The sequence below is a fragment of the Anthonomus grandis genome, chromosome 12 (assembly GCF_022605725.1).
Source record: "Anthonomus grandis grandis chromosome 12, icAntGran1.3, whole genome shotgun sequence".
Taxonomy (NCBI): Eukaryota; Metazoa; Arthropoda; class Insecta; order Coleoptera; family Curculionidae; genus Anthonomus; species Anthonomus grandis.
The window spans coordinates 2,783,159-2,810,475 of NC_065557.1; the positions used below are offsets into that span (position 1 = coordinate 2,783,159).

At 35.8% G+C, this 27,317-nt stretch overlaps 3 protein-coding genes across 3 annotated transcripts in view; 2 read left to right on the plus strand and 1 right to left on the minus strand.

Moving 5' to 3' along the window:
* The window catches only part of LOC126742722 (GON-4-like protein), a 35,454-nt gene extending 35,057 nt beyond the window's left edge, over positions 1–397 (plus strand). Inside the window, exon 13 of the mRNA XM_050449506.1 lies at positions 1–397. Within this exon, the coding sequence (XP_050305463.1) occupies positions 1–275 (275 nt within the window). The 3' untranslated portion in view covers positions 276–397.
* LOC126742728 (translation initiation factor IF-2, mitochondrial) lies at positions 387–26,373 on the minus strand. Its single transcript, XM_050449511.1, has 9 exons — positions 26,200–26,373; positions 26,019–26,136; positions 24,525–24,747; positions 24,083–24,472; positions 22,107–22,600; positions 17,545–17,713; positions 17,184–17,490; positions 706–878; positions 387–655 (listed from the first exon to the last, which is right to left on the minus strand). Exons 1-9 carry the CDS (start codon positions 26,283–26,285, stop codon positions 483–485), a joined length of 2,133 nt encoding a protein of 710 aa, XP_050305468.1. The 5' UTR covers positions 26,286–26,373; the 3' UTR covers positions 387–482.
* On the plus strand, positions 4,534–7,235 carry LOC126742725 (golgin subfamily A member 6-like protein 7). The gene has a single exon (XM_050449508.1). The coding sequence runs from the start codon at positions 4,684–4,686 to the stop codon at positions 7,102–7,104; it is 2,421 nt and encodes an 806-aa protein (XP_050305465.1). The 5' UTR covers positions 4,534–4,683; the 3' UTR covers positions 7,105–7,235.
* Positions 26,374–27,317: the final 944 nt, after the last annotated feature.

The window sequence follows — 27,317 nt, forward strand, 5'->3', positions numbered from 1 at the left end:
AGATCTACCAAGAGGAGTCGTCCCAAGACAACTACGAGTCGGACGACTCGACCACCTCCGAGGAGAGCACCAAGGGTTCCCAGAGCGACACGGACGAACCCCCGTGGCGGAGGGAGGAGGACACGATCATCCTGGAAACCCTCCAGAAGGAGGACGACAAGGAGTACGCGTTACAAATCATTGCCGAACGGTTGCCCAGTAGGACCGTGGGACAAATCAGGAACAGACTCACCAGGCTCATGGATCTGTTAATTGAAACTTTGAGGACCACTTGAGGAGGAACATCAGTATTAGCTTTGAGGCGTCCCAATATCACTTGTTATTTATTTTTTTAATAGAGTTTAGGTATATTTGTTTTACGATGGTTATGTAAGTTAATAAATCGATTGACTGGTAAGAGGAGTCTTTATTTTACCTTGTGGGGGGGCTAAAACCTAAAAAAAAAATCCAACATTTTATTAACGAATTAAGCCTTAACAACTTTAGAATCCAGGATCCCAATCGGTGACTTGTTTCACCACCTTCTTCACAAAACACACGATTTTATCGCCCTTTTCGAACTGCACCTCGTGGTCTTCCAGTTGCAGTCCGCATTCCGTGTCCGCTTTTATCACGTTCGTTTCGCTTTTCAAGTGTCTCATCGAGGACAAGGGACCTGAAGATGAAACCGGTTGGGGGGAGGTCGGTCATGCGGTTCGCTCTTACCTGTGTGAATAATTTCGCCGTTACGTATGACCTTGAAAAGAGCGTCCCTTTGTAGGATGCCCTTTGTACAACGGCACCCCGCCACCGGCACGAGTTTACGCCCTTTGCCAATTTCGAATTGTTGCAGTACTTCCGCTTCGCCTAAGGTTTCTTCGATTTCTTTCGGAGGGAGTCTGGGAATAAGAAAAAAAAAACAAGAAATGGTAAATGAAATGAAGATTGTCGATGGTTAGTTTCGATATAAGTCCTCTACGAACGTCCAGGGTATCAGACTCTGAAAAGATTTTTTTTTTGGCTATTTGTCCGTGCGTCGATGGTTAATTTCAATATAATTCTTATACAGGCGTCCAAGAAGTATATACTGTATTTATGTAGCATATAGGTGCTGCAAGGGTATTACATTTTTAATTAAATCTAAAAATTAGCCTCAAACGCTAGATAGATAAAAGTTTCAAACAAGTAATTATTCTTGGTGTTCAAATTAAAAAAAAAATTGTTTGTCTATTTTTCAGAAAATCGATGGTTTGTTTTAATATAATTCTTCTAAGAATTTTTAAGGAATCAGTTTTTTTCTTGGTCTATTTTTTAGAATGTCGATGGCTTCGACATAATTCTTGTACAAAAATCCAGCTAGTCAGAATTGAAAAGATCTTATTCTTTGTCTCAGAATGTCGATGATTACTTTCGACATATTTCTCCTACGGACGTCCAAGCAGTCGGAGTCTAATAGATTATTTTTCTTTGTCTATTTTTCAGAACGTCTATTGTTAGTTTTACTATAGTTGGACGTCCAGGGAGTAAGATTGTAAAAGATTTTTTCTTTGTCAATTTTTTAGAACGTCGTTGGTTTTTTTCAACATAATTCTCTTGCGAACATTCAGGGAGTCAGAATCTTAAAGTTTTTTTTTTCTTTGTCTATTTTTCAGTACGTCGATGGTTAGTTTCGATATAATTCTTGTACAGACGTCGAGGAAGTCAGAATCTAAATTTTTTTTTCTTTGTCTATTTTTTAGAACGTCGATGGTTTTTTCAATATAATTATTCTGCGAACGTCCAGGGAGTCAAAATCTTAAAGTTTTTTTTTCTTTGTCTATTTTTCAGTACCTCGATGGTTAATTTAGATACAATTCTAGTAGAGACGTCCAGGGAGTCAGATCCCAAAAGAATTTTTTTCTCTGTCTATTTTTCAGAACGTCGATGGTTTTTTTCAAAATAATTCTCCTGCAAACGTCCACGGAGTCAGAATCTAAAAGATTTTTTTCTCTGTCTATTTTTCAGTACGTCGATGGTTAATTTCGATATAATTCTTGTACAGACGTCGAGGAAGTCAGAATCTTAAAAAAAAAATTTCTTTGTCTATTTTTTAGAACGTCGATGGTTTTTTTCAATATAATTCTCCTGCAAGCGTCCAGGGAGTCAGAATCTAAAAGATTTTTTTCTCTGTCTATTTTTCAGTACGTCGATGGTTAAGTTCGATATAATTCTTGTATAGACCTCGAGGAAGTCAGAATCTAAAAAAAAATTTTCTTTGTCTATTATTTAGAACGTTGATGGTTTATTTCAATATAATTCTCCTGTAAACGTCCAGGGAGTCAGAATCTAAAAGATTTTTTTCTCTGTCTATTTTTCAGAACGTCGATGGTTTTTTTCAAAATAATTCTCCTGCAAACGTCCACGGAGTCAGAATCTAAAAGATTTTTTTCTCTGTCTATTTCTCAGAATGTCGATGGTTAATTTCGATACAATTCTAGTAGAGACGTCCAGGGAGTCAGATTCTAAAAGATTTTTTTCTCTGTCTATTTTTCAGAACGTCGATGGTTTATTTCAATATAATTCTCCTGCAAACGTCCAGGAAGTCAGATTCTAAAAGATTTTTTTCTCTGTCTATTTTTCAGAACGTCGATGGTTTTTTTCAATATAATTCTCCTGCAAACGTCCAGGGAGTCACAATCTAAAAGATTTTTTTCTTTGTCTATTTTTCAGTACGTCGATGGTTTTTTTCAATATAATTCTCCCGCAAACGTCCAGGAAGTCAGAATCTAAAAAATTTTTTTCTCTGTCTATTTTCCAGTACGTCGATGGTTTTTTTCAATATAATTCTCCTGCAAACGTCCAGGGAGTCAGATTCTAAAAGATTTTTTTTCTTTGTCTATTTTTCAGTACGTCGATGGTTAGTTTCGATATAATTCTTGTACAGACGTCGAGGAAGTCAGAATCTAAAAAAAAATTTTCTTTGTCTATTTTTTTAGAACGTCGATGGTTTTTTTCAATATAATTCTTGTACAGACGTCGAGGAAGTCAGAATCTAAAAAAAAAATTTTCTTTGTCTATTTTTTAGAACGTCGATGGTTTTTTTCAATATAATTCTTCTGCAAACGTCCAGGGAGTCAGAATCTAAAAGATTTTTTTCTCTGTCTATTTTCCAGTACGTCGATGGTTTTTTTCAATATAATTCTCCTGCAAACGTCCAGGGAGTCAGAATCTAAAAGAATTTTTTTTCTCTGTCTATTTTTCAGTACGTCGATGGTTTTTTTCAATATAATTCTCCTGCAAACGTCCAGGGAGTCAGAATCTAAAAGATTTTTTTCTCTGTCTATTTTCCAGTACGTCGATGATTTTTTTCAATATAAGTCTCCCGCAAACGTCTAGGGAGTCAGAATCTAAAAGATTTTTTTCTCTGTCTATTTTTCAGTACGTCGATGGTTTTTTTCAATATAATTCTCCTGCAAACGTCCAGGGAGTCAGATTCTAAAAGATTTTTTTTCTTTGTCTATTTTTTAGTACGTCGATGGTTAGTTTCGATATAATTCTTGTACAGACGTCGAGGAAGTCAGAATCTAAAAAAAAATTTTTTCTTTGTCTATTTTTTAGAACGTCGATGATTTTTTTCAATATAATTCTCCCGCAAACGTCTAGGGAGTCAGAATCTAAAAGATTTTTTTCTCTGTTTATTTTTCAGAACGTCGATGGTTTTTTTCAATATAATTATTCTGCGAACGTCCAGGGAGTCAAAATCTTTAAGTTTTTTTCCTTTGTCTATTTTTAGTACGTCGATGGTTAGTTTCAATATAATTCAGCTACAAACTCATCCAAGGATTCAGAATTTAAAAGATTTTTTTTCTTTGTCTATTTTTCAGAACGTCGATGGTCACTTTTACTACAGTTGGTTGAGTAAGAGTAAATTTTTTTGTTCTTTGTCTATTTTTTAAGATGTCGATGGTTAATTTTGATATAGTTCTAGTGGAGACTTCCAGGGAGTCAAAATCTAAAAGAATTTTTTTCCTTGGCTATTTTTTAGAACGTCGATGGTTACTTTTACTATAGAGACGTCCAGGGTGTAAGAATTAAATTTTTTTTTTCTTTGTCTATTTTTTAGTATGTCGATGATTAATTTCGATATAATTCTTGTACAGACGTCCAAGGAGTCAAAATCTAAAAGATTTTTTTCGCTCTCTATTTTTCAGAACGTCGATGGTTACTTTGGTATTATCTTTCCATGAGTGTCCAGGGAGTTTTCTCTGAATAATTCTTTTTCTTTGTCTATTTATGAAAATTTTCAATTTACAGTAAAATGCTTTTTTCCTTCTCTAGTTTTCAGAACGTCGATGGTTAGTTCCGTATAATCTTACGGACATCCAGAAAGCTTTTTCTAAAGAGTTTTCTTTCTTTATCCATTTTTCAGAATGTCGATGGTTAATTTGTAACACTTTTGAATATTTTAACAATTAATTTATTATTATATTTTCATTTGACTGGAAACGTGACCGTTAACCTTAAACCCCAAAGGTACTCAACAGAAAGCACCTAAAGCCACTAACAAACGCCATTCCAACGTACCAGAAATCATCATACAGGTAACCGCCTGAACTTCATCTCAATGTCAATCACATAAAACATTCAAAATTATATTAAACCGTAGAAAATAGTAAATAAGTAATGAAATTAAATCCCGAAGAAAGCGATAAATGAACGTGACACATGAACGTCCATCAGGGGGATCCGTTGGCGCCCCACGCGGGAGACCTACCGGGGGCCCCGGACCTAACGTCCACCAGCGGAGCCTTCAGTTTACACCTGGACCGTTTGTATGATTCCGATTTACATTCGCTAAGTTCGCCCAGTAGTCCCAGATCGAACATCAGCGGTGGCTCTACCGGAGATGTATCCACAAAACCCGTTAAAAGACCGCGATCGGCGAAGCCCCTATCGCCAAAACTCGCGAAAGCCCTTCCGCCATTATCGAGCATCCCATTACCGATAAAACTATCCGGCCCCGTCAAGATTCCCTCGAACGCAAGCAGCAGGACCAACTCGAAAACCGTAGTCACCAGCAAACACACTTTGGAGATCCAGTTTATCAATAAGAACAAACGTTACGTGCAGATGCGAAACGAATTATTGGAAAAGCAAAAACCGGTGTTGGATTTGTACCAGAACCTGTTGCAGATCAAGAAACAGCTCGAGAAGCACCACAAAACCGTCCAGTTGGACGACATCAAGCTGCTCTCCTATCATGACTACAATAACAGACTCAACAGCTACGGAGGCGGCGAAAGTTTGTCCCCGCAAGTGGTGGCCGGCATGAAATCCTCCCTCGAAGACATCCCTAAGACCCTCATAGACGTATGCCAGAACCTGCTGAGCAGACGAGCTCTTATCGTGGACCTTTTGGAGAGCATCACCAAATCGGAGGTGGACCTCTCCGAAGTGTCCGGGCGCATCGAATCCCTAAAAACCGAAGGGCAAATGCTGCAAAACTCTTTGGACGCCATCATTGAGGAGCACCAGACCAAAATCAACGAACTAGTAACCAAGTGGCGCATGCTCCTTAACGCGAAAAACAATAACGCCAAAGCGGACGAGCTCGAACTGAAACTCCGAGCCCAAGAAAAACTCACTTACGAATCGGCCCATGTTATACGGGAATTACAAAAAAAACTGGACGACCGTAAGATCAGTTACGATAAGTCTATGGGGGAGCTAACCGGCTTGGTCAACTCCCTCAAAGAACAAGTCAAGAAACTGGAGCATGACTTGGAGAGCGAGCGTAAGGCCACAGGGGACATAAGGTCCCGGAACCATTCGAACTCGCAGAATATAAAAACCATGCGGGCCAAACTGACCGAGCTGGAAAACGCCAAAAGGGAAACCGACGCGGCCAACCAAGAGCTCCAAAAGAAACTGCGACAGTTACAAGACCAGAACCGACATAAAGAAACTCAATGGACGAAAGAGAAGGAGGAACTGAGCAGGATGCTGAAGCGCCAAGACAGCATGCTGCAAACCCACAAGACCCAATACGAATCCACCCTAAAAACCATCGAATCAGAAAAAACCACTACAGAAATCCAGATGCAAAACGAGATCGACACCCTCTCCAGTAACCTGGTTTCCATAAAAATCCAACTGGAAAACGTGATAACCGAACGGGACGAGGCCGTACACAAATGCGCCGCCTTCGAGGGCTACTTGGCCCGTATGGGCGAGGACAGCAAACTGGAAATGCAAAAGCTCTCGAGCAGCATCTGCTGGGGCAAACAGCGCGCCTCCACCACCACCGAGGAAGACCAGTACATCGACAACATGAGCAAAGACCTGAAAATCCGCGAGCTGGAGGACAAGATCCGCAAAATGGAGAAGGAGAGGGTCTACCACGAGGAAGAAGAGCAGCGACAAAAGGAGGAGAACTGCCCCACCGAAACCGACAGGCAACTGTCCAAGCAGCAGGAGTGCATCAGCAAATACAAAATGTTGTTGGAGGAGAGCGAGGCGAAACTAACGGAAAAATCGACGGAGGTGGCGGCTCTTAGGGCGGAAATGAAGCAGCTGAAGGTGCGCCAGGAGGCGCTCGAGGAACAGAACGTCAAGTGTCCAACGGACGAGTTGCAACGGATGATCGAGGAGGGTCGCGGCAAACTCTCGGACCTGATGAGGAAGTCTATCGATAGCGAGCAGAAGATCGAGTACTACACGCTGGTGGTGGAGAAACAGGGCCATCAAATAAGCGAGATGGAGAACCTGTTGCGATATAGGGAGAACATGGCGGGGGTCCTGAAGGCCTCCAGGGACGAGCTGCTGATGGAGAAGGAGAGCCTCACGAAGTACTCGCAAGAATTACGGTTGGTCCTGACGGAGCTGACCAAGGAAGGGAAGATGAAAGAGAGACTGATTAAGGAGCTGCACGAAAAGGTGGACATGCGCGAGACCCAAATCAGTAAGTTGGAGAAGGAGGTGCGCGAGTTGGAGGAGAATCTGATGTCGGCCAACCAGAAGCGGTTTATGCTCCAAGAGACGATCGGGACGATGGAGAAGGAGCTGCAGAGTACGAAAGCGCACGTGAATCAGTTGGCGGATATCAATTCGCGTAATATAAGGCCGAAGATGGTCAAGAGGTTTTGAGGTGTTTGATTAGGTGTATTTGTCTTGTAATAAATAAGTTTGTGTCTTGGGGTTAATTGGGCGGCTTCATTTTCAGTTTTGCATGTTTAATGAGTACGTTGTGCAAGCAAATATATATTTATTTGACGATGGTTTTGGTATATTTATCAACCGTATATTTATTAAACTGTAGAATATACGTATATCGCATACGATTCTGTTTAAAAAAGGGAGAAAATTTCGGCATTTAAAAAAATTGGCACGGGATTTACGTATCTATTTTTTAAAGTCGATTACTACGCCACAAATATTTGATAAAATTCGTTTGACAAAATCACTGTTTTTTGTCCATATTATCCTATGTAATAACGCTGTTTTTATACTAAATATATATAAAATTATATCAAATTTAAATAAACAAACTGTGTTATTAGATTTTAACGACGAAACGAGCTGTTATTCATGCGTATTGTTTTGGAAAACAGTGATTTTCGAAAACAATTTCTTACTGGAAAGTTGTGTGGGGTGGGTGGGGGGCTAAGATATAGTTAATAAAAAACAATTTTTTTGCAGAAAAGAATTGCCTGAGAAAAAAATGCTTTTTAATAAAATTATAGGCGATTAAAAAATTTATAGTTTTTATATCTATACTTTTCTCACATAACCTAAAGGTTTTCGAGTAAAAGGTGAAAAAACCCTTTTTTATATCTCGGAAGAAAGGTGTATCGCTATGAAAAGTAGTTGTACGATTTTTAATGCAAATAAGTAGAAATTCAATTTTTTTAAGATGAGTCATTAGTCCATATTTATAAAAAAAAGTTTTACCTTTTGCTTTCAAAAAATAAAGCAATTCCTTCAAAGTATATGCATAAAAAAAGTGAAGGAAAAGGTCTCGCTTCTGCAAAGTAAAAGGTGTTAACTTTTTCTTATTTATAAAAAGAAACATTTGCTTAATAACTAAAGGATTTGCTTCTAAAAAAAGGAATCTAGGTTACAGCAACTTTTCTCATTTTATCATTAATTCTTAGAGCCTGCATCTTAAAATTTGTGCATTTCATTTAATAAAATCTATTTGTAAGGGTTGCTTAAGTGATCTCTGGTTGATTAGTCGCAGTATTGTGTTAGTTATGGCTAATGTGGCGCATTTACGTACAAGGAAATACTACAAACCAAGACGTACACCTCGTGAGTCAGATTTCAAGACGTTATTGTTTACATTTGAGGAGGAAAATGTGGTGTGGTTGGCAAATTACTTTCTTGGCATGGATTTCGAATCTCGTGGAGCAGCCCAGTCACCTGTGCAGAAAATGAACATATTTCTGCGGTATTGTGCGAACCCTGGATTTCAAAGCGGAATAGCTGAAGAATTGGGATGTTCGCAACCTACAGTGTCCAACAAGCCGGCAAATTTATCAGGTTCCCAAATGAAGAAAATCAAATTATGCAGGCCAAAGAGAAATGGTTGACCAGGTTCCGTTTTCCCACAGCTATTGGAGTTATCGACTGCACTCATATTCGTCTTGATGGAAAACCAGCCCAATTTGGAGACGAATATGTAAATCGAAAAGGTTTTGCCAGTATTAATGTACAGGTTACATGCGACCAGAATTCTGTTATAACTAGTATAGATGCAAGTTGGCCTGGATCAGTCCACGATGCTCGTATATGGAAAAATTCGGCAGTGTGTGAAATCATGAAAAAGACAAGAAACACTATTTTTCTAGGAGACAGTGGGTATGGTATAATGTCATGTCTTATGACTCCTTACTATGAATATCAGAGAGTCTTTAACAGGCTGCTTACATCAGAGCGAGTTGTGATTAAGCATACATTTGGGCAAGTAAAGCGGCGATTTCCTATCCTGAAGTATGGATGCAGATTAAAACTGACCAGTATTCCAAAAGTTATAATTGCGTGTTGCACAATATAGCTAAGCAATTAAGAGGTGAAGATTTTCAAGAAAATCACGAAGAAGAAGAACAGGACTTGCCATTTATAGAGAATGAAAATGTAGATGCTATTTGCGCACAAGGACAAAGGCGGCGAGAGGAATTAGCTCGTCTTATTACCAATAAGAATATAGCTGTATAATTAGGATTAAAACTTTCATGTAATGCTATGTATATGTCGTTTACTTCAAACGTACAAAGATGTATTTACTTAAACTAAAAATAAACTTACACGTTTGAACTGGAAAAAAACGTTTAATTATTTTTTTTGTTATAAATGATACATATTACATATACGTTTATTTTTACAAGTTTTGGTAAATATTATCTTCAACAACAACATACTCTTGCGGAGCTTTTTCGTTTGACGCCTCGTTTAAATTTTTTAGCTTGGCAGAGTAATATTGTTGTTGGAGACGAGCAACTTTCAGTTGTTCAACTAAAACTAATCGTTGAAGCTGGGTTGTCGTTAACTGCCTCGTCTCGTCAGACTCTTGTTTGCCCGAAGCAAAGGTAGGCTTCGGAGGAATTTTTTTTGCAGCAACCTCTTCAACAGCTTTTTGTTAGCTACTACTTGAGGCATAATCATCTGATGAGCATCGTTTTTCACCATAATGTCATCCTTTGAAGTAGGTAAAGAAGGTTGACTTGCCACTCCAACTGCAAGAGCCCCTAATAAAAATATACATGCATGATAAGTACCTACAAGGTAATAATAAAGACCTGAATCTATTTCTCACCTGGTACCCGACTTAGTACAGGATTTATGTCCGCATCCATAGCATTTAACATAACTTTCTCCCAGGACAAAAGACGAATGGGCTTGTTCCCTGTTTTATTTTTGTCAGTTTTATTTTTCAGTCGCGTTTTCATATTGTTCACTTTTTTCATAAAATCATCTCCTTGCCAAATAAAGTAACGTATTCCTTAACGATATCAGTTAATGCAGCAGTTCTCTTTTTTTTCATCGCTGGAAGTTGACATTTCTCGAGAATCTCCGGAAATGCTTGGACTTTTTCAGCGATAAACATCATCTCGTTAGGGGCATCTTCGGTAACTTCCTGTTCACTATCGGTGTCAGACATTTTAAATATATTATGCACAAATAAGTTAGATGGATCTTCTTTACATCAATTTGACGTGCGAACTGCTTTTGATTATGAAACAAATAAGATCAACCCCATCAGTTACAGACCACATACGCGTTGACTGCACGCTGCAAGTCATGTCTTGTCGAAATCGCTAATCTCTGTACCTTTTACTTTATTTTCCCAAAGCATTTGCTTGCAAGGAAGAGGTAGATATTATGAATACGAATTAGAGCAAAACCTTTTACTTCTACCTTTTACTTCAAAGTAAATGCTTCAGTTTTATAAATACGGGCTATTAAGTTTTGAAAAGAATTCAGTTTTTTTGGGTCTATACAACTTCTCATTACCTAGGTCACCGAACATAAACTAGAATAGAAGGATCACTCTAAGCGCCGCCCAAAATGTTGCCTTTCTCACTCGCTTTCTGATGCTACTCTTTTTTGCTGCCCGGTGGCGACTGCGTTATACAGGGGCGTCTTCAATATTAGAACTATAATAGCGTTGTGCGGAATTTTGTACTTTAAAAATGCCGGCGATATGTTGCGTAGATGGCTGCAGGAGTAAAAGGGGATATACATTTTTTTTTAAATAAAAATGGATTAGTTTACAGAAAAAAATACACGCTTTTCTTCAGTATTTCTTAAATATCTCGGAAAATTGAGATCCTACAAAAAAATCTAATAAACAAAAGTTGGTTTAAAAACAAAAGATTGGCTTTTGTTTGATTTATCTAGGTGCTATAGGCGCTAAGATACAACTGTGTGAACATAACCCCTTTTTTTAGATAACAAAACATAATGACGTAAAATAATAACGTGAAATAATTTAAAAAAAAAAAACGTTTTTTAGACAAATATCTAGCACATTTTTTCAAGTATGTACTATCAAAAACTTTTAAAATAAACTTGATTGTAAGTCATTAGCATAAAAATTAAAAAAGTTAGGAATAAAATAAAAATAATTGCAGTTTTAAAAAAATTTATCATAAAAAATTATGTATTTATTTCAAAAATTAAAGCGTAGCCTTCTACAATGGACTATATATAGGTACCAATAATATGTTCAAAAAGTGTCAGCGATTTAGAGTACATATTTTTTTTAAATCGTGATTTTAATTTAAAAAAATGCAAAATTTTTGGTAATATTCTGTTATTAGTGGTGGTTTTGAATAGTAAAAGCTATCCGATTTATTATTAGTTGCATTGCAATCATTTGAATAATATAAATTTTAGCCACTTATACCGTCTAACCATACTTAAAACTGCATTTTTTTCGTCATTAAGGGTGGTTTTTAAGGGTTTAGGTTTCAAACTATTGATGTGTACTATAATCCCCAATGTAAAACTATATTTATTTTGCATATTTATATGAATTCTAGGTTGTAAAACACCTATTTTCGTTTTATTTGAATTTTAGCGCTTTGTTTTTTCATCCCCTATTTTAAAAGCAAATAATTAGGCATTTAATAAGTTTTTTTTATTTAACTGCTTTTTTATATTTCACTGTTACCGAGTTCCATATGCTGAGTGTTGTTATCACATTATTATGTAAATTTTATTAAATATTTAAAAAATGGGTATATTAACGAAGTTATTATTAATTAAGTTTATGTAATATTAGGTAGGTAGTTTCTTGGTCAGTTAAAAAAAGAGCATGAAAGGAACGTAAAGCTAAGATTTAATTGTGTACATTCTAATAAACTTAATTTTAAAGCTATCTACCAAGTGTTTTTCTTATAGTTATTTGTTCAAAAGAGATACTTAATAATATTCTTTCAATTTCATTTTAACAATAATTCAAAGTGCCTTTAATTTCAAAAAATTCCATATATTACACGCTGCCCGCCGCGATGTACGTAAATATTCCTTATTAAAAATGTTTCAAACACCCCCCGTATCGTAAAGGATTGCCGTCAAAACTAAATAATGATTTACGACCGCGTAAAAAAAGTCGGCACTGTTTAGAAGTCCCTACTTCAAACGGCCGCAAGAGAGTGAACCTACTGTCTTGTTCTTTATACTGTGCCTAGGTACACAAATACAATTTTTAAATTAAAACTATTGGTATATTTATCAACCGTATATGGTCAAGGTACATTTATTAAACTGTATAATATACGTATATCGTATACGACTCTGTTTACAAAAGAGAGAAAATTTCGGCATTTTTTAAACTCGATTACTACACTTCAAATATTTGATAAGATTCTTCTGAAAAATCACTTTTTTTTGTCCATATTATCAAATCTAATAACGCTGTTTTGATCGTAAATATTTATATATAAAATTACATCAAATTTAAACAAACAGTGTTATTAAATTAAATACTGAACGTAAATGTAGGAATTTATCGATGTCTAGGGTTATGATAATAAAAGTTCCTGGTATCAATTAAATAAGGTTTAATAATAAAGTCAAAAGTTATACGGATTTTACAAACAGCAGCACAAACAGTCTAACAAAGATTCGACACAGCGGTAACACAGCCAAACCAACATGAACAACGGATGATTATTTTAAATAAACATCTAAGAAAGAATACTTCTGTACTCACGTCTTGAGTAACCTCTTAAATTTATTCGTCTTACATCTTAAATAAATCATAACACCAAAACCCCGTCTAGATTATGATGTCAAGACAGATAAAAGCACCCCCGATAATAAATCAAGCGTCTCTTGATTTTCCGTCTTTTCGGGAAAAACTTTTAATTATTAAACGTCGTTTCGTCGTTATCGTCGTAATATTTTTTAACGTCCCGTCGTGCAACTTTCGCTACTCAAATCTAAACAGAGACTAAAAACCCCCGATTTTGTTCTTACATCAACATTTCGGCTTCGAACTCGAATACCTGGAACTATCGCAAAGAAAGCCGTTTCTTAAAAACGCTTTGATTTCCATGTTATTGCCTTTGGCGGCTTGCCGCGACGATTATTATTAGAAATGCTTTGTTGTTTGCTTTTATTTGTTACTTTTGGCGGTCTCGTTTGTAAATAATATAAGAGATATTTATTGCATTAAGGAGATAAGGTATGATAAAAAAAATATGTACAAAATTAAAGATTCCCACATATATGTTCTGCAAAAACTTTGTTTTTCATCAACTAACCCTTACCCCCCCACCCACCCCAAACTTTTGTCCAGTAAGAAATTCTTTGGAAAAATCACCGTTTTTTACCCATAATATCCAATCTAATAGCATTGTTTTTGTATTAAATACTTATTGAAAAAATTGCTCCAAAAATCTTGAAAATATAAATTCACTTGTGCTGAAGGCAAAAATTACTTTTTAAGCGAAAATTTTGAATAAAATCAAGTTTTCTTTACAAAACTCCTTTCAAACAACATAACCCGTGCAATTTATTCGTTTCAATACGGTTTTTGAATAAAAACTTAAAATTAATTCAGATAAACCCATTCGTTTACTTCAAGCGGGTAATTAAATAGAAAGAATCAGGGTTTACACTTATACAGGGCGTTAGTAAATAAGTTCGACACACTTCAGGGGGTGATTCGGCAGGGAAAAATAATGACAGTTTGCTATATAAATGTACTAAGATATAAAAAGCTCTCTTACCTTTTTTTCGTATGTGGCACGGCTTTTATGCAAAAAAAAAAACATCTTGACGCGTATTTTTCATTTCTTTAATACATTATCAAGAACTATCTAGTACAACAACATTAAACCAGAACAATAATAAAATTTTAAATAGGCGCAAAGCTACAACGAGTGTTCAAAATAACGTCCCTCAGACGTTACACAAGATTCAACTCTTCGCCTCAATGATTCTCGCAAATATTCCTAACGTATTTCTTATTATCTCATAGCCGGCTATAATTCGATTCCTCAGGTCAACAACATTTTCGACGGGAGCGGAATAAACTAATGACTTAAGAAAACTTCAAAATCGAAAAATCTAGAGGATGTAAATCTGGCGATCGAGCAGGCCAATGTTCTGTACCTCCTCTATTTAGCCAACGATTTGGAAATACTGTATCTAAGTTAAAAATTAAAAAAGTCATCCATTTTCTCTCTAAGGTACTGGTATAATATCAAAAGCAGGAACGAAAAACTCTCAATAAAAAATAAGGTTTTCCCTTACCAAAAATAGGACGATACACATCCATACACGTAAACGAACTCTAATTTTATACAAACAAAACATTCCAAATAGGTACAAAGATTAAAAATTTCATAATTAATACACATTGTGACATCTACAATAAAACACATTAATTTACTAGAGTGAAGTCAAGTTAGTTGCAAATTTTTATATTCTGATGGTGCGGAGTTCTATAGTTCTGCGTCTGTAGCAATGGTACTCGTTGTAGGCGATGGAGATGTACAGTTAATATTGTTAAAAATAAAATGATTCTGTCCCGTCCTTCACACATATAAAATCGGGACTTTTTATGGCTTTATTAATCTCCATCGTCTCTAAGAGATCGAGCTTTCTACCTTTATCACATTTATGTAGAATTCTGATATTTTCTTCGGGCGGGAAAGTGTGTCTATTTTCTAATAAGTGGTTCAATACTCACTACAATATCGGTGTTAATATTTTTATCAAACTGGGATTTATGTTCTTTAATACGCGTTGCTACTCTTCTGCCAGATTGTCCAATGTACACTGCATTCGACGCATTTAATTTCATATATCCCCGATGAAATGAGCGGGTCCACCTTATCCTTAACCTTAACAATATGACTTTTAAGTGTGTTACTAGTTTTAAATAAGGTAATTATATTATATTTTTGGAAAAAACGGCCCAAGATATCAGAGATTGTACCAAAATATGTCAAAGATCTGTAGGTAACATTAGCTCTAATATTTGTTTGAATAAAATTGAATGAAAGCTTATATTTATTGTATAATTTATGAATAGATTTTAACGGAAAAGAATTGTTTAAGGTAATTTGTTTGATAATATTAAGTTCTTTATTAAAGGCGTCCCTGGAAAGTGGGATGTTGAATAATCTATAAAACAGAGAATTAAAGCTAGCAAATTTGTGGGTTGTAGGTGAATTTGAATGGAATTGTATGATGTTGTCTGTCGTACTGGTTTTTCTGAAAATTTCAAACTCAATAGAATTGTTGTTCCTTTTCAAGAGGAGATCCAAGAAAGGCAAGCACTGATTGTTTTCATGTTCAACTGTGAATTCTATTTTAGGGTGGAGGCCATTCACAAAGATTAGAAATTCTCTGAGCTTCTCGTCCCCCCCGTTCCAAAGTATACAAATATCATCTACGTATCTCTTATAAAATACCAGATAATTGGAAAATTCGCTAGATGTTATTGTGCTCTCCAAGTTGCACATAAATACCTTACTCAGAAACGGCGAGAGACAAGAACCCATGGCCAGTCTTCTATGGTCTGAAAAAACCATATAATTAAATTGAAAAAAGTCCTGTTGTAAGACGATTGAAAGGAGTGATAGTAAGTGTTCAATGACCAGTGTTGGAAGTTTACCCCTTAATAGTTTAACCACCAGCAACAGACAATTATTCGGTGGTATACTCGGGAATAAGTTTTTGACATCTAGTGAAATTAATTGCGCCGAAGGGGGAACTTGTATATTTTTAATTGATTTACAAAATTCCACTGAGTTTAACACCGAACAAGGAGCCCTGAACTGAGTAACCTCCCTCAAGTGATTACGTACATTGATACTAAAATGGGCCGGTGGAATTTCTTCAAAAAGAACAGGTAACTCTTCCTGTAGGAAATGAAGGTAAGATTCTCCTGTTAAGCGTTGTGGGAGGAAATATGGGCCGATTAAATGATCGTCAATTAATACAAACCATACATTTACTGAAAACTGATGCTGAAAATGAGCCTCAATGTCTATTCTCCTCAGCTCATAAGTGATTGTTATGGAAATTCCGTATGCAATGTCTTCCAAAAGTAGCCTCGTCAGTAGTAAACAAAATACCATTTAAAAAATTAGGAATTTGAGCGATTTGATGAAGAATCCATAAAGGCAAAAAAATAGACGTGGAAAAAAGTCTCTAAGTAGTAGAGCTTGCACACGTTGAATATGAAATGGATACAAATGATTTTCTTTAAGAATTTCAAATACAGTGAAGTTGCTTACATTCAATATGTTGGCAATTTTTCGAGAACTTGGTTCAGGTGACTCCGCAACTACGTTCCGTGACTCTAGAACTGCTTCTTTTAGTTGCACCGTGCCAGTACTTGTCGAGGGCGTCCGCAGTCAGCCGTTTGTTTCTTAAACGTACCATTTTCACGCAAACGTTGACGAAGACGAGCAAATATTGTGTGATGGGGTACTCTACGTCCTGGATACAATTCAGCATACAATCTTCGAGGTTGCCGACCATTTCCATTACTTCGGCCATAGATAAAATGCATATCTAATTTGACATTTCGTATTTCGCAGATGAATGTTGACATTTTGTATTTAATATTAGATAATTAATGTTGACAGTAGCCTACTAGATAATGTATTAAAGAAATGAAAAATACGCGTTAAGATTCTTTTTTTTTGCATAAAAACGGCGCCACATACGAAAAAAAGGTGACAGAGGTTTTTTGTCACAAATTGAACGACGAATTCAAAAATTATCTTTAATTTAAAATATCTCGGTGGCTTACCATCTTTTTCTTTAAAAAAATTGAGATCATTACCCGTATGCGCGCCAATGGTAAACATAAAATTCCTAATTGCATGACAAAAAATGCGCGATAACTACATCTTAAAACCCTCCAAATATCATTTACATATCTCGACCGGTCTCAGAGCATCAAATAAATCGTCAATTTTTAAGAAAAAGTTTAACACCCCGTATCTCGGCAAACGAATTTGCGGACATACGTTTATATAGCAAACTGTCATTATTTTTCCATGCAGAATCACCCCCCTAAAGTTTATCGCACTTATTTACGAACATCCTGTATAATAGTTACTTTTATCCCACTGGTGCCGAGCATGTTAAATTTACCTTCCCTTTGAAACTGTTTAAAAAATCTCAGGGCGTCTCTATGATTTGCAAATTAAAATAGGATACAAGAGGATTTACAACAAAATAAAAACACTTACCGACTGTTAATCTCCTCCTTAAAATCCTCGATCAGCTTGTAAATAACGTTATGCGGCTTAACGGTAACGTTTTCCTCCAGCAGCACATTCTTCAGAGCGCCGGGTACCGCGACATTAAAAGCGTAAATAACAGCATTAAACGCCGCCGCCATTTCGATATCGTTCCGGGTTATCGGACCGACACCGTAATGGACGATATCCAGACGACACTCGTCCGACTCGTACGTGTCCAGGGTCTCTAAAATCGCTTCTAACGTTCCGTCCACGTCCGCTTTCACGATTATATTAAACGCGGGAGGACCGTTAACTAAAAAGAGAACGTTTAGTTTCATTTTCCTTCGAGTTCGGGTTTTTTTTTAACCTTCTTGAATTTCCGGCTGTCTGGGCCCCTCCGGTTTCAATCGGTACCACCCCATTAGCCTTTTCCGTTTCAGTTTTTCCTTGTAGACCTGGTTGTGGGCCTCTTGTTTTTGCTCGATGACTTTCAGGTCTTGTTCTAGTCGTTTCAGTTCTTGTTCTTCCTCTCTGAGCTGGGTTTAAGAGAGAGAGAAGAGATAGATTTTTATATTTTTCTTATCTGATATATTTTCTGTGTAATAAAAGAAACTAAGAAACTAATAATAGTGTAGTAATTTAGGTAAAATTTATAGATTTCTTATTTTAGTTTAGCCAGTAGATATATCTAAAATATTATTATAGTGTTTATGTCTGGTTCAGTTGAGTAGCTTTAAGCCAGACTTAAGCCGGCTGCACACGGTGTGCGATAATATAAGATATATTATAGCTCATATATTACAAAAATATCGCTTATGATTAGTAAGCACACACCGCCGCTCATTGACACTATAATAAATATCTATATCCAGGCGATATATTATATCTCTGTACGAATATGCTTGCCGAGCGATATTTTCATAATATATCTGGTCATATCTGACCATCCCCTTGCGTCCCGTCGCCCGCAGAGGCCGCAATTCGCTGCTGCCGAGTGCCGACTAGTCTACACTTGTTATCCAAAGTTTGTTTATTTGTTTGGAGTTTAGAAAACTGTGCTTATAATGGAACAATTAATTGAAAGTGTGAGAAAATACCCATGTTTATGGAAAGTGGATACAGAAGACTATAAAAACAATGAAATTAAAGAGGTAGGTGCCTATTTATTTAATATTATTTTAATTTAGGTAGAGTGCGGTAATTATTCACTTACTTACCTCATATTTCGTTTTTTAAAATATAGACTTTTTTTAAATACATAGTTCATGTACAAGGTGGCCCGTTTATTATGGGCCTATGTCTTTTCTCAGAATCTACAGGGTGTACAAAAAAAGTTTAAATACAAAAGTTTTATAGTTCCAAGTATATTTTTTTAAATATTTGGGTTTTAATAATACAGGGTGTTCAAAAAATGCCGTACTGACTTTAACATAAAAATCTTAAATGGGACACCTTATATATTATTACATTTTTGGATTTTATGCAACTTTCTAAAAACTTTAATGTACCACATGTAATATTTTATTCAACAGTTTTTAAAATACAGGGTGTTAAAAATTGCACTTTTTATGACTTTAAAAGGTTCTAAAGTTAATTCTATTAAAGATAGAGAAAAACGGAGCTTACTTTCCTATCTTAACTTTTTATTACCCATCTTGTGAGATACATGTCACCTGTCAAAACTTTTGACATAATTTTTTGACAGGTGTCATAAATGACATGTATCTCAAAAGATAGGTATTGAAAAGTTAAGATAGGGAAGTGAACTCAGATTTTCTCTATTTTTAATAGATTTGGGGTTAGAGCCTCTTAAATTGATAAAAAGTGCAAATTTTAGGACCCTGTATTTTAAAAACATTTGAAGAAAATATGACGTGTGATACATTAAAGTTTTTGAAATTTTGCATATAATCCAAAAATGTAATAATATATAGGATTAACACACATACACACATACAGGGCAAGTTAAATAAAAGCTTGTAAAATATACTTGGTAATATAAAACTTTTGTATTAAAACTTTTTTGTACACCCTGTAGATTCCGAGAAAGACATAGGCCCATAATAAACGGGCCACCTTGTACAATGCTTTACCTTATATTATCAGTGAATATAAAGTAAACAGAGCAAACCTTTATAACCAAAATGAAGTTTACAAAAGTTCTTTAGAATTTGCTCTACTTTGAATGCCACGGAATTTGAACAATTACCTTTGTTGTAGATAAAAATCATAATTTGCTTTTATATGTATCTTGTTTTCAGTGGTTAAACAAATACTTAAATTTACTTATTTTTTCTTTTTAATTATTATTCTATGGATATACATATTATGTATTAAGTAGGTATAACAAATTAAAAAAGGACATTATAAGGACATTTTAGATATTAATTAATATCTACAATAGTCTATTTGAAACCCGTGTACTTTGCCAAGGAACTGCTCCTATGCCATTAAAATATTGACAGAATTCTTCCCTTACAAAAAAACTGTCATTGGAACACCGAAATCCACAATGGGCTAATGGCGTTAGTTGCCTATCATCGAGGGCTTCAATATCATCTCGCATGTCATAAAAATTATGTTTAATTGATAGTTCGATTGAGAAGTTCGATTGTGGATATGCACGCATTAAATTAGTCATCAGCGGAAACGCTTCATCGCCCACAAAAACATATGGTATTTCTACTCCCCCTGGATATAACGGCTCATCAGATGGTAAGTTTAATCCCCCAGTTCTTAATTTTCTTCCAAAGGTACTATCGTTTAAGATTCCACTGTCGCTAAATCTCCCCATAGATCCTACGTCTATATAAATAAATTTTCTGTTGGAATCCACAACTGCTAACAAAATAATGGAAAATATTTTTTTGTAATTAAAAAAACTTGAGCCCGAGTTAGGCGGCGCTTTTATGGTTACATGTTTGCCGTCAATTGCACCGACGCAATGATCAAACTGACAATTATCCTTAAAACCTTTTGCGATTTCTTTCCAGTCATTAGTGTTTGGCTCTTCGAGTACCTGGGATTGCAGGCGCTCCCACAATGCTTGACATACTTCTTCTACAATCTTCGACACCGTTCTTTCCCCCATCCTGTAACTATAAGAAATTGATCTAAACGTGTCTCCAGCAGCTAGAAATCTGAAAAAATTTTTTGTTTCAGTGAAAGAAGCAAAGCTCATGTGGAAGAAACTGCGAGATGGCCATAGGCAAGCACTAAATAAACGAAAAACAACGACAGGGCAAGCTGCAAATAGTGACACCAGGCCCTGGAAATATGAAAATCAAATGAATTTTCTACTTCCGCATCTCACGAATCGTCAAAGAAGTACCAACGCTGTTGTAACCAACGTCATTGTAACCAACGATGCGGTAACCAACGTCACTGAGACACAAGATGCCACTGAAACTGCTGAAAATATTGAAAGAAACTCAGGCATCACAACAGAATACAACAAATCAGCCATCACAGCAAACCCATAAGACACCGCGAGCTAACAGAAAAACCGACAAAATTACTGCCTATCTTGAGCAAGAGCAAAAACGACGGGAACTCAGATCCATTGACAGAGACTTGTTTAGAAGAGAATTACTTGAAAATAATTTAAAACCAAAGGAAGATACAGCCCTAAAAAAAGTGTTTTGATAGCATGTATGACGAAACTAACAAGCTTTCCGACTATTTGCAAGTAAAGGTTCAGCGGCAGATATTTAATAGTGTTATGGAGGCCCGTGAAGAACAACTTCACAATAAACGTCCATGTCAAGATCAAGTCTTTTCAAATGAGCAACAATATACACGACATCTTGTGCCTCTTCCATGTTCTTCACTTACGACTTGACTCTTCTGTTTCATATTCTAACGTGCACTCCCCAAATACTTTACCATCGACTCTATCGCGTCCTTCCTCATCAAACGCCCAATGGCCCCAAAACAACGTTACCTCTCCAGACCCACATGAACATGAAAATGACGACCTACGAAGTTACTTAAGTAATGATGCGCTACATATCGCGATATGTAGTTCTTATTTTTTGTTCTACTACTCGTATGTTATATGAATAAAGTAATTCCTTATAAAGTGTTTGTATTCATAATGTCAGTTCTATGACTTACCTTAAAGTAACTGCTAATCCCTCTAATGAACTAATACTTTCTCTAATATTTGTGTTTGTCTTCTTTATGTCATCTTTTATTAACTCATGAAGTTGGAAAAACTTATTTCTGTCCATTCGAAAATAATTTGTAAATTTTTCATCATCCAAATCATTAAATAGCGAAAATTCACCGCGTGATTTTCTAAATTTGATATGATTACTTATCCAGTATTTTCTTTTCTGTTTGGTGTTTATTATTGCTACAATGTCGTCATAAATAGTATCACATTCTTCATCTGACGAACTATCTATTGTATCTAGCAATAATACGTCACTTAAACCGATCATTTTTTTAAACAACTGGCAAAATAATAAAAGGTAAGGTAGGTATATTATATTATCGTACCCCGTTTGCTGCCATCATAATATAATATATAGTATATTGGCTTGCAAACATTTAATATATATTATATTATCGCACACCGTGTGCAGCCGGCTTTTTAAACTGCATTAAGACAGAAATTAGGTATTGTATGAGCAATTATTCATTATGTAGATTTTTATTTTAATAAAAGTCATTATTTATTTATACAGAAAGGCGCAAAGCTATATCTTAAAAAATTACAGACATACCATGCAATCTCATCAAGAAATAGAACATAGTGTACAGATAGTTGCAATGTAACAGTGCTTTTTGTCTCTTCCCCCTGTGTTTTGTCACAATAACATAGATGGTCACCTGAGTGTGTTTCAAATTTATGATATCCTAGTTATAAAACTTGAACACTCGAAGGAATATATCAAAGAAACCTGACAAAATGTGATTACTCACTTTGATAACTTGCCGGGCCACCCGTTCACTCTCGGCTTCGAGTACGATCTCCCCAGCACCGGGCAACTCTTTCCACCCGTCAATTTCGGCCGGATATCCGGGCGGTACCGCGTCCATCTCTCGCCCGTCGGCGTCTTTTATCGTTCTCACTTTACCCATTGCGGTGCCGGCCACTAAAACGTCCCCCCTTTTCAAAGTGCCTCTTTGTACCACCACCGTGCTCAATTTCCCTCGGTGGGGATGCACGTTGCTCTCCACGATAACGGCCTCGACCGGTCCCCCGGGATCTCCGCCCAATTCCAGTAAATCCGCCTGTAAAATTAACGCCTCCGTCAGTTGGTTCAGGTTTTGCCGTTTTAGGGCGGAAATCGGCACCGACTGCACCTCGCCGCCCTGGTTTTCCACCTGGATCCCGATTTCTATTAACGTGCGTTCGGTGCGAGGCACGTCCGCTTTCGGGGCGTCGATCTTATTGATCGCCACCAGGATTGGTACTGGAAAGGACGGTAACAAAGAAATATATATGAAGTTCACTGTATTTATTATGATTATGTTATATTAGATGTCCCAAAAATCAACGATAAAGCGCAATAGACCAGGTGCTCAGGTATTAAAAAAAAATCTATCTTGAGTAGGTACTTTTAAAATTAAAGGCGTTCATAGAAAACCGAACAAAATTTACCTTTTTAGGTCTGCAGATACAAATTGTTGAATTTCTTGACAATTTGTTTAAAATTTAACCCTGAATAACTCTTCTATAAATTACAAAACTAAATTGTAAACACACAGTTCACAGTTCATGAGAGTAAATGCAACACTAGTCACAAGTAAGCCATAGCACATAGTCTACGAATTTTTTATTTCGTTTACTTTAAAAAGGCATTTAATATGCTTACATTTTTTTAGAATTTAGATACTCAATATCATGTGAACGTGAATGATACTGATAAAGGTAGAAATGCCACGGGTATATGGGTGCCTACCAAATTGCAACAACCAAATATCGAACTGAAGAAAGCAAAACGTTTTTGGGATTAATTTTTTTGGGCTAAAACGGTGTGTAGGAGAAATATAAAAATAGTGGACTGTATCTTTAATTAATTAATGCATAAAAATTTAAGAAGGCGGCCAAGATAACCCCAAAATAATGTGTGGCTCACCTTGCTGTCGCTTCTGTTCAGGACTCCGGGTTCACCTCCAAAGATTTGCTGGGTTCGACGGTGTGCCGGCACTTATAATTTTTGGAATTCACACTCGCGTGTCTTTATATATGGAGAGCGACGTCTTTAATCAGTAGTTTATATACCAATGCTCATGCTGCCAGTTCCCAACAATCAGGATCGATGCAGTACTGGACTAGAGATGCGTGCGACTCTTCTCGGTCAAAATTAAGGTTGTCTTACATATGACGCGATAAAAAGCCACGAATAATGATTTAGCAAAAAACAAACTAAAGAAATTGTTGAATACAACTTTAGACATTAACAACGATCGAGTACCACGACGAAGCAAAGCTCTCAAATGAGTCTTCCGATTTGACGGAACACGGTGCGTCGTATGAAATTAAGACAAGAGACATTATTTGTTTTAAAATAAATGAGGATATCAAAAACAAGTTTGGATTTTAGAAACATCGGTGGCGTATAATTTTTTTCTTCAAAAATATTTAGTTTACACCTCGTACGGGACGTCACTGGTACATATTTTAAAATATCTATCTCGTCATAAGCTGCTCCTTAGTGATCAAAAAGTGTGTACCAAATTTCATAAAAATTACTGCAATATTATCTTTTTTATGATTCAAAAACCATATTATATCTTCTTAACTTTAACACCCTGTGGCTCGAAAACTAAGAGGTTTAGGACATATTTTGTTGATATCATTTTCTTTTAAATCACCCAAATCAATCAATATATGAGAAAATAAATATGAGAACAATTACTCACTGAAAGCTACAAAACGATAAAGTCCTTACCGTTCGCATTTCTAGCCATTCTAACAGACTCAACGGTTTGTTCCATCACCCCATCGTCAGCAGCGACCACCAACACCACGATATCGGTCAAATTGGCCCCCCGGGCCCTCATCGAACTAAATGCCGCGTGTCCCGGTGTATCTAGAAAAGTAATTTTAGCCCCCGAGGGTAGTGTAACCAAAAAAGCCCCAATATGCTGCGTGATTCCCCCAAATTCTTGCTCGACAACACTAGAATGTCTTAGGGCATCTAACAGGGTGGTTTTCCCGTGGTCCACGTGCCCCATAACAGTTACGACCGGCGGTCGGGGTTTCAGTTGGTCTTTTGAAGGCGGAGGTCGCGGTCTCAGGTCCACAGTTTTCTCCTTTTCTTCCTCATTACTCGGTCTAGCTGAAATAACGCTTTAGCACTATTTTTTATTGTAATATTGGCTCGTGTTTACCTACTATTTTCATCCGTTTGCCGGCACGTCTGATGCCATTGTGCAGGTACTTTAAGTCATATATGGCAGTGTTCGGATCGTTAATTTCATTTAAAAAGATATCTTTTACATATCGGATGTCTTTTTGTAAGACATGGGCTAGTTCGGTCAGGGTGATGCCTTGCCATACATCTACGAGCTCTCCTTTTGATTTCTTTTGTATATCGAGACTTCTAGGGCTTTTCTGAAGTGCATTTTAATAATAGGCAGTTGTAGTTCCATAGTACACAGTTTATATTCATAATACAAACTCAAAAAAAACCATTTGGGTCAACTTTAGATGACAGCGGCAAATTTAAAAAATTGTTTAAAGCTGAGGAGACAGAAATAGAATGTCTGAAATTAAGGAGGCTTCAATGATCATTCCATGCACTCCAAGTGACTGAAATGACACTTGGAGTGAGCATTAAAAAAGCCTTAACTCGCTTGTAATGACTTTTTATTTTTTTGAAGAGACTAAAGGAACTTAAAACTAGCTAGAGAATGTCATTTATTATGATTTAAAGGAATTACAAAAAAATCTTAAAAGTTTTAATAAAAAAGAATGATTTACTAGTTCGAAATAGTCAATTTATTCCAAAAACCTCAAATCTGGTGAGCTTTGGACCTTGACAGGTAAAACTGGCTCTAGCTCAGAAAATATTAAACCCACAAAAATGGTTCATATATGAAATTATGGCTCAGAAAACGCACTTCCTTGTAGGGAAAAACTCGAATTATTTTTTTTTAATTATGTTAAAAAAATTGAAATTTCAGTGTAAAAAATTATACTGAAGCAAAAATCATACTTCTTAGGCCAATTTTTAACCTAATAGGTATCAACTTTCTTATATTTAATTTATTTACTATAATTTTTCATTTCCTAGAAGTGACTTAAGGAGCTTAAAGGATTATTCCAGGCATACAAAGTGAGTGAAATGCATGGACGAGACTTGAGAGGAGTTCATTGATTATTTCAGGCACTAAAAGTGACTCAAATGCCTAGAATATAACTTGGAAATTAGGACCTCTCTAATTACTTTCAATTTTTTGGAATAGGCTCGAGGGTGCTTAGACACTTAACTAGCAATTTAGTGTAGATACTTAAAGACAATTTAAAAATAATTAAAAGAGATTATTCCAGGCACTCAACTAGACTCAAATGCACAATTGCCTCAAAAGAACTTATTGAGTTACACACAGGATATATTTAGAACTGAAAAACCCTTAATTTGAATAAGTTGTGAAGCATTGAGGACGGGATTATGAAAAGTTGCCGCACACAATTATAGTAAACAAAAAGAAAGTTTAGCTTATCATCTGCCAATCAAACAACAAAAAAAGATTAAGTCATGTCAAACATCAAAACAAATTAAGATATCTATGGTAAAATAATTAGTCTTCCCCACTCTGTAATTGGATGTTTCTGTAGCGTTTGTATCAAATTACTAATATTATATAGTCGGCTAGACATACCTTTTCTTCAGCACTTCTTCGCTTCTTAAAATTAACGACACTTAAATGGATTGTCCTATAGTGATCAATATGTTGTAAAGGACGGTGCCTTGCCTTAGGAATTGATAGATGGCTTAAGCTAAAATTGTTTGCCGTTCAAACCCAGGCAATTAATGACGATTTATGTTATGTCGTTTCATACCTCCTGTGACCGCAGCATGTTTGTAAATTGTGCGCTCCCAAGCCGAACAGAGCCTGCAGTTTAACGTTCTTAAGATGTATAGCCATATAAAATTGATTTAATTGAACTTTTCATGTCCCAAAAGGGGGCCCTAGAGAATAATACAAGATAGAGAAGAAGTTAGGTTATGTTAAGATACTCATGATAGCGGTGTTGCCAGGTTTGGAGTTTGTTTTTTAGAAAGTTGTCGGACTGTGATTAAAATTCCTTAAGTTGACATAATTATCGTAACGTTCTTGTCGAAATGAAAATCGTTTGATTTATATTTTATTAATCGAAAAAAATGCGTTTTCTTTAAAAGTACTTGTTTATAATTGTATATTGTATATTATATTTATATAATACTATGTATGATGTTAATAGGTATGTTAATTTGTCATGTCATTTACTTTGTAGTTTCATGCATAAATGGCCTTTTTTATTATTAATTAATATAATATAAACATTCGGATATGATTAATTTTCTAAGCTGGCATAAATTTCCTCACGATTTTTTTCTCCAGTTCTAAGCAGAAAATCTTCAGACATGGCAACAGGGCACAAACAGATCATCGAACTGTCAACGATGTGTCGTCACATTTATTTGAATATTTACGCGGCAATTTGCGATACTTAATAAAAAAGCGTTTGTTACATACTTACATAAATTTCCACTTTATTAAAAATAAGCAGATTTATATGCAAAATCTGTAATTAAAATGGTCAAGGGTTTTTCTATATATTTTAGGAAATGCGTAGGATTACGCGTTAAATTATTGATTGCATTGCTTTCATAACTAAAATTTAATCAGACTTAAATATTTTTAATACGTAACCCTGAATGTGTTTTGACCTTTAAAATATTGACAAAGCATGCAACAAGTGTGCTTTTACCCTGAAGATTTGATCTGTTTATTATATTTTCAAAATATTATTTATTTGAATATTTGAATTTAGCGCCAAATATTATATATACAGCGTCTCCTTTTTTTTCTTTGTTTAATTTTTCGTTGCATTTTGGCCGCCATGATTTTTTGACAAGTGACGTTTTCAGTGAAACTTGACTGAAAGATAGGTTATGTTATACTTTTATGATTGAG

What these genes read in the sequence shown, in the direction of transcription:
- LOC126742725 (XM_050449508.1), top strand. Translation starts at nt 4,684, where the DNA reads ATGAACGTCCATCAGGGGGATCCGTTGGCGCCCCACGCGGGAGACCTA.
- LOC126742728 (XM_050449511.1), bottom strand. Translation starts at nt 26,285, where the DNA reads ATGGCTATACATCTTAAGAACGTTAAACTGCAGGCTCTGTTCGGCTTG. An exon ending in AATGGCTAGAAATGCGAACG is followed by an intron (nt 22,601 to 24,082) that starts GTAAGGACTTTA and finishes CGTCCTTTCCAG; the next exon opens with TACCAATCCTGGTGGCGATC. An exon ending in ACAGCCGGAAATTCAAGAAG is followed by an intron (nt 17,491 to 17,544) that starts GTTAAAAAAAAA and finishes TTCTCTTTTTAG; the next exon opens with TTAACGGTCCTCCCGCGTTT.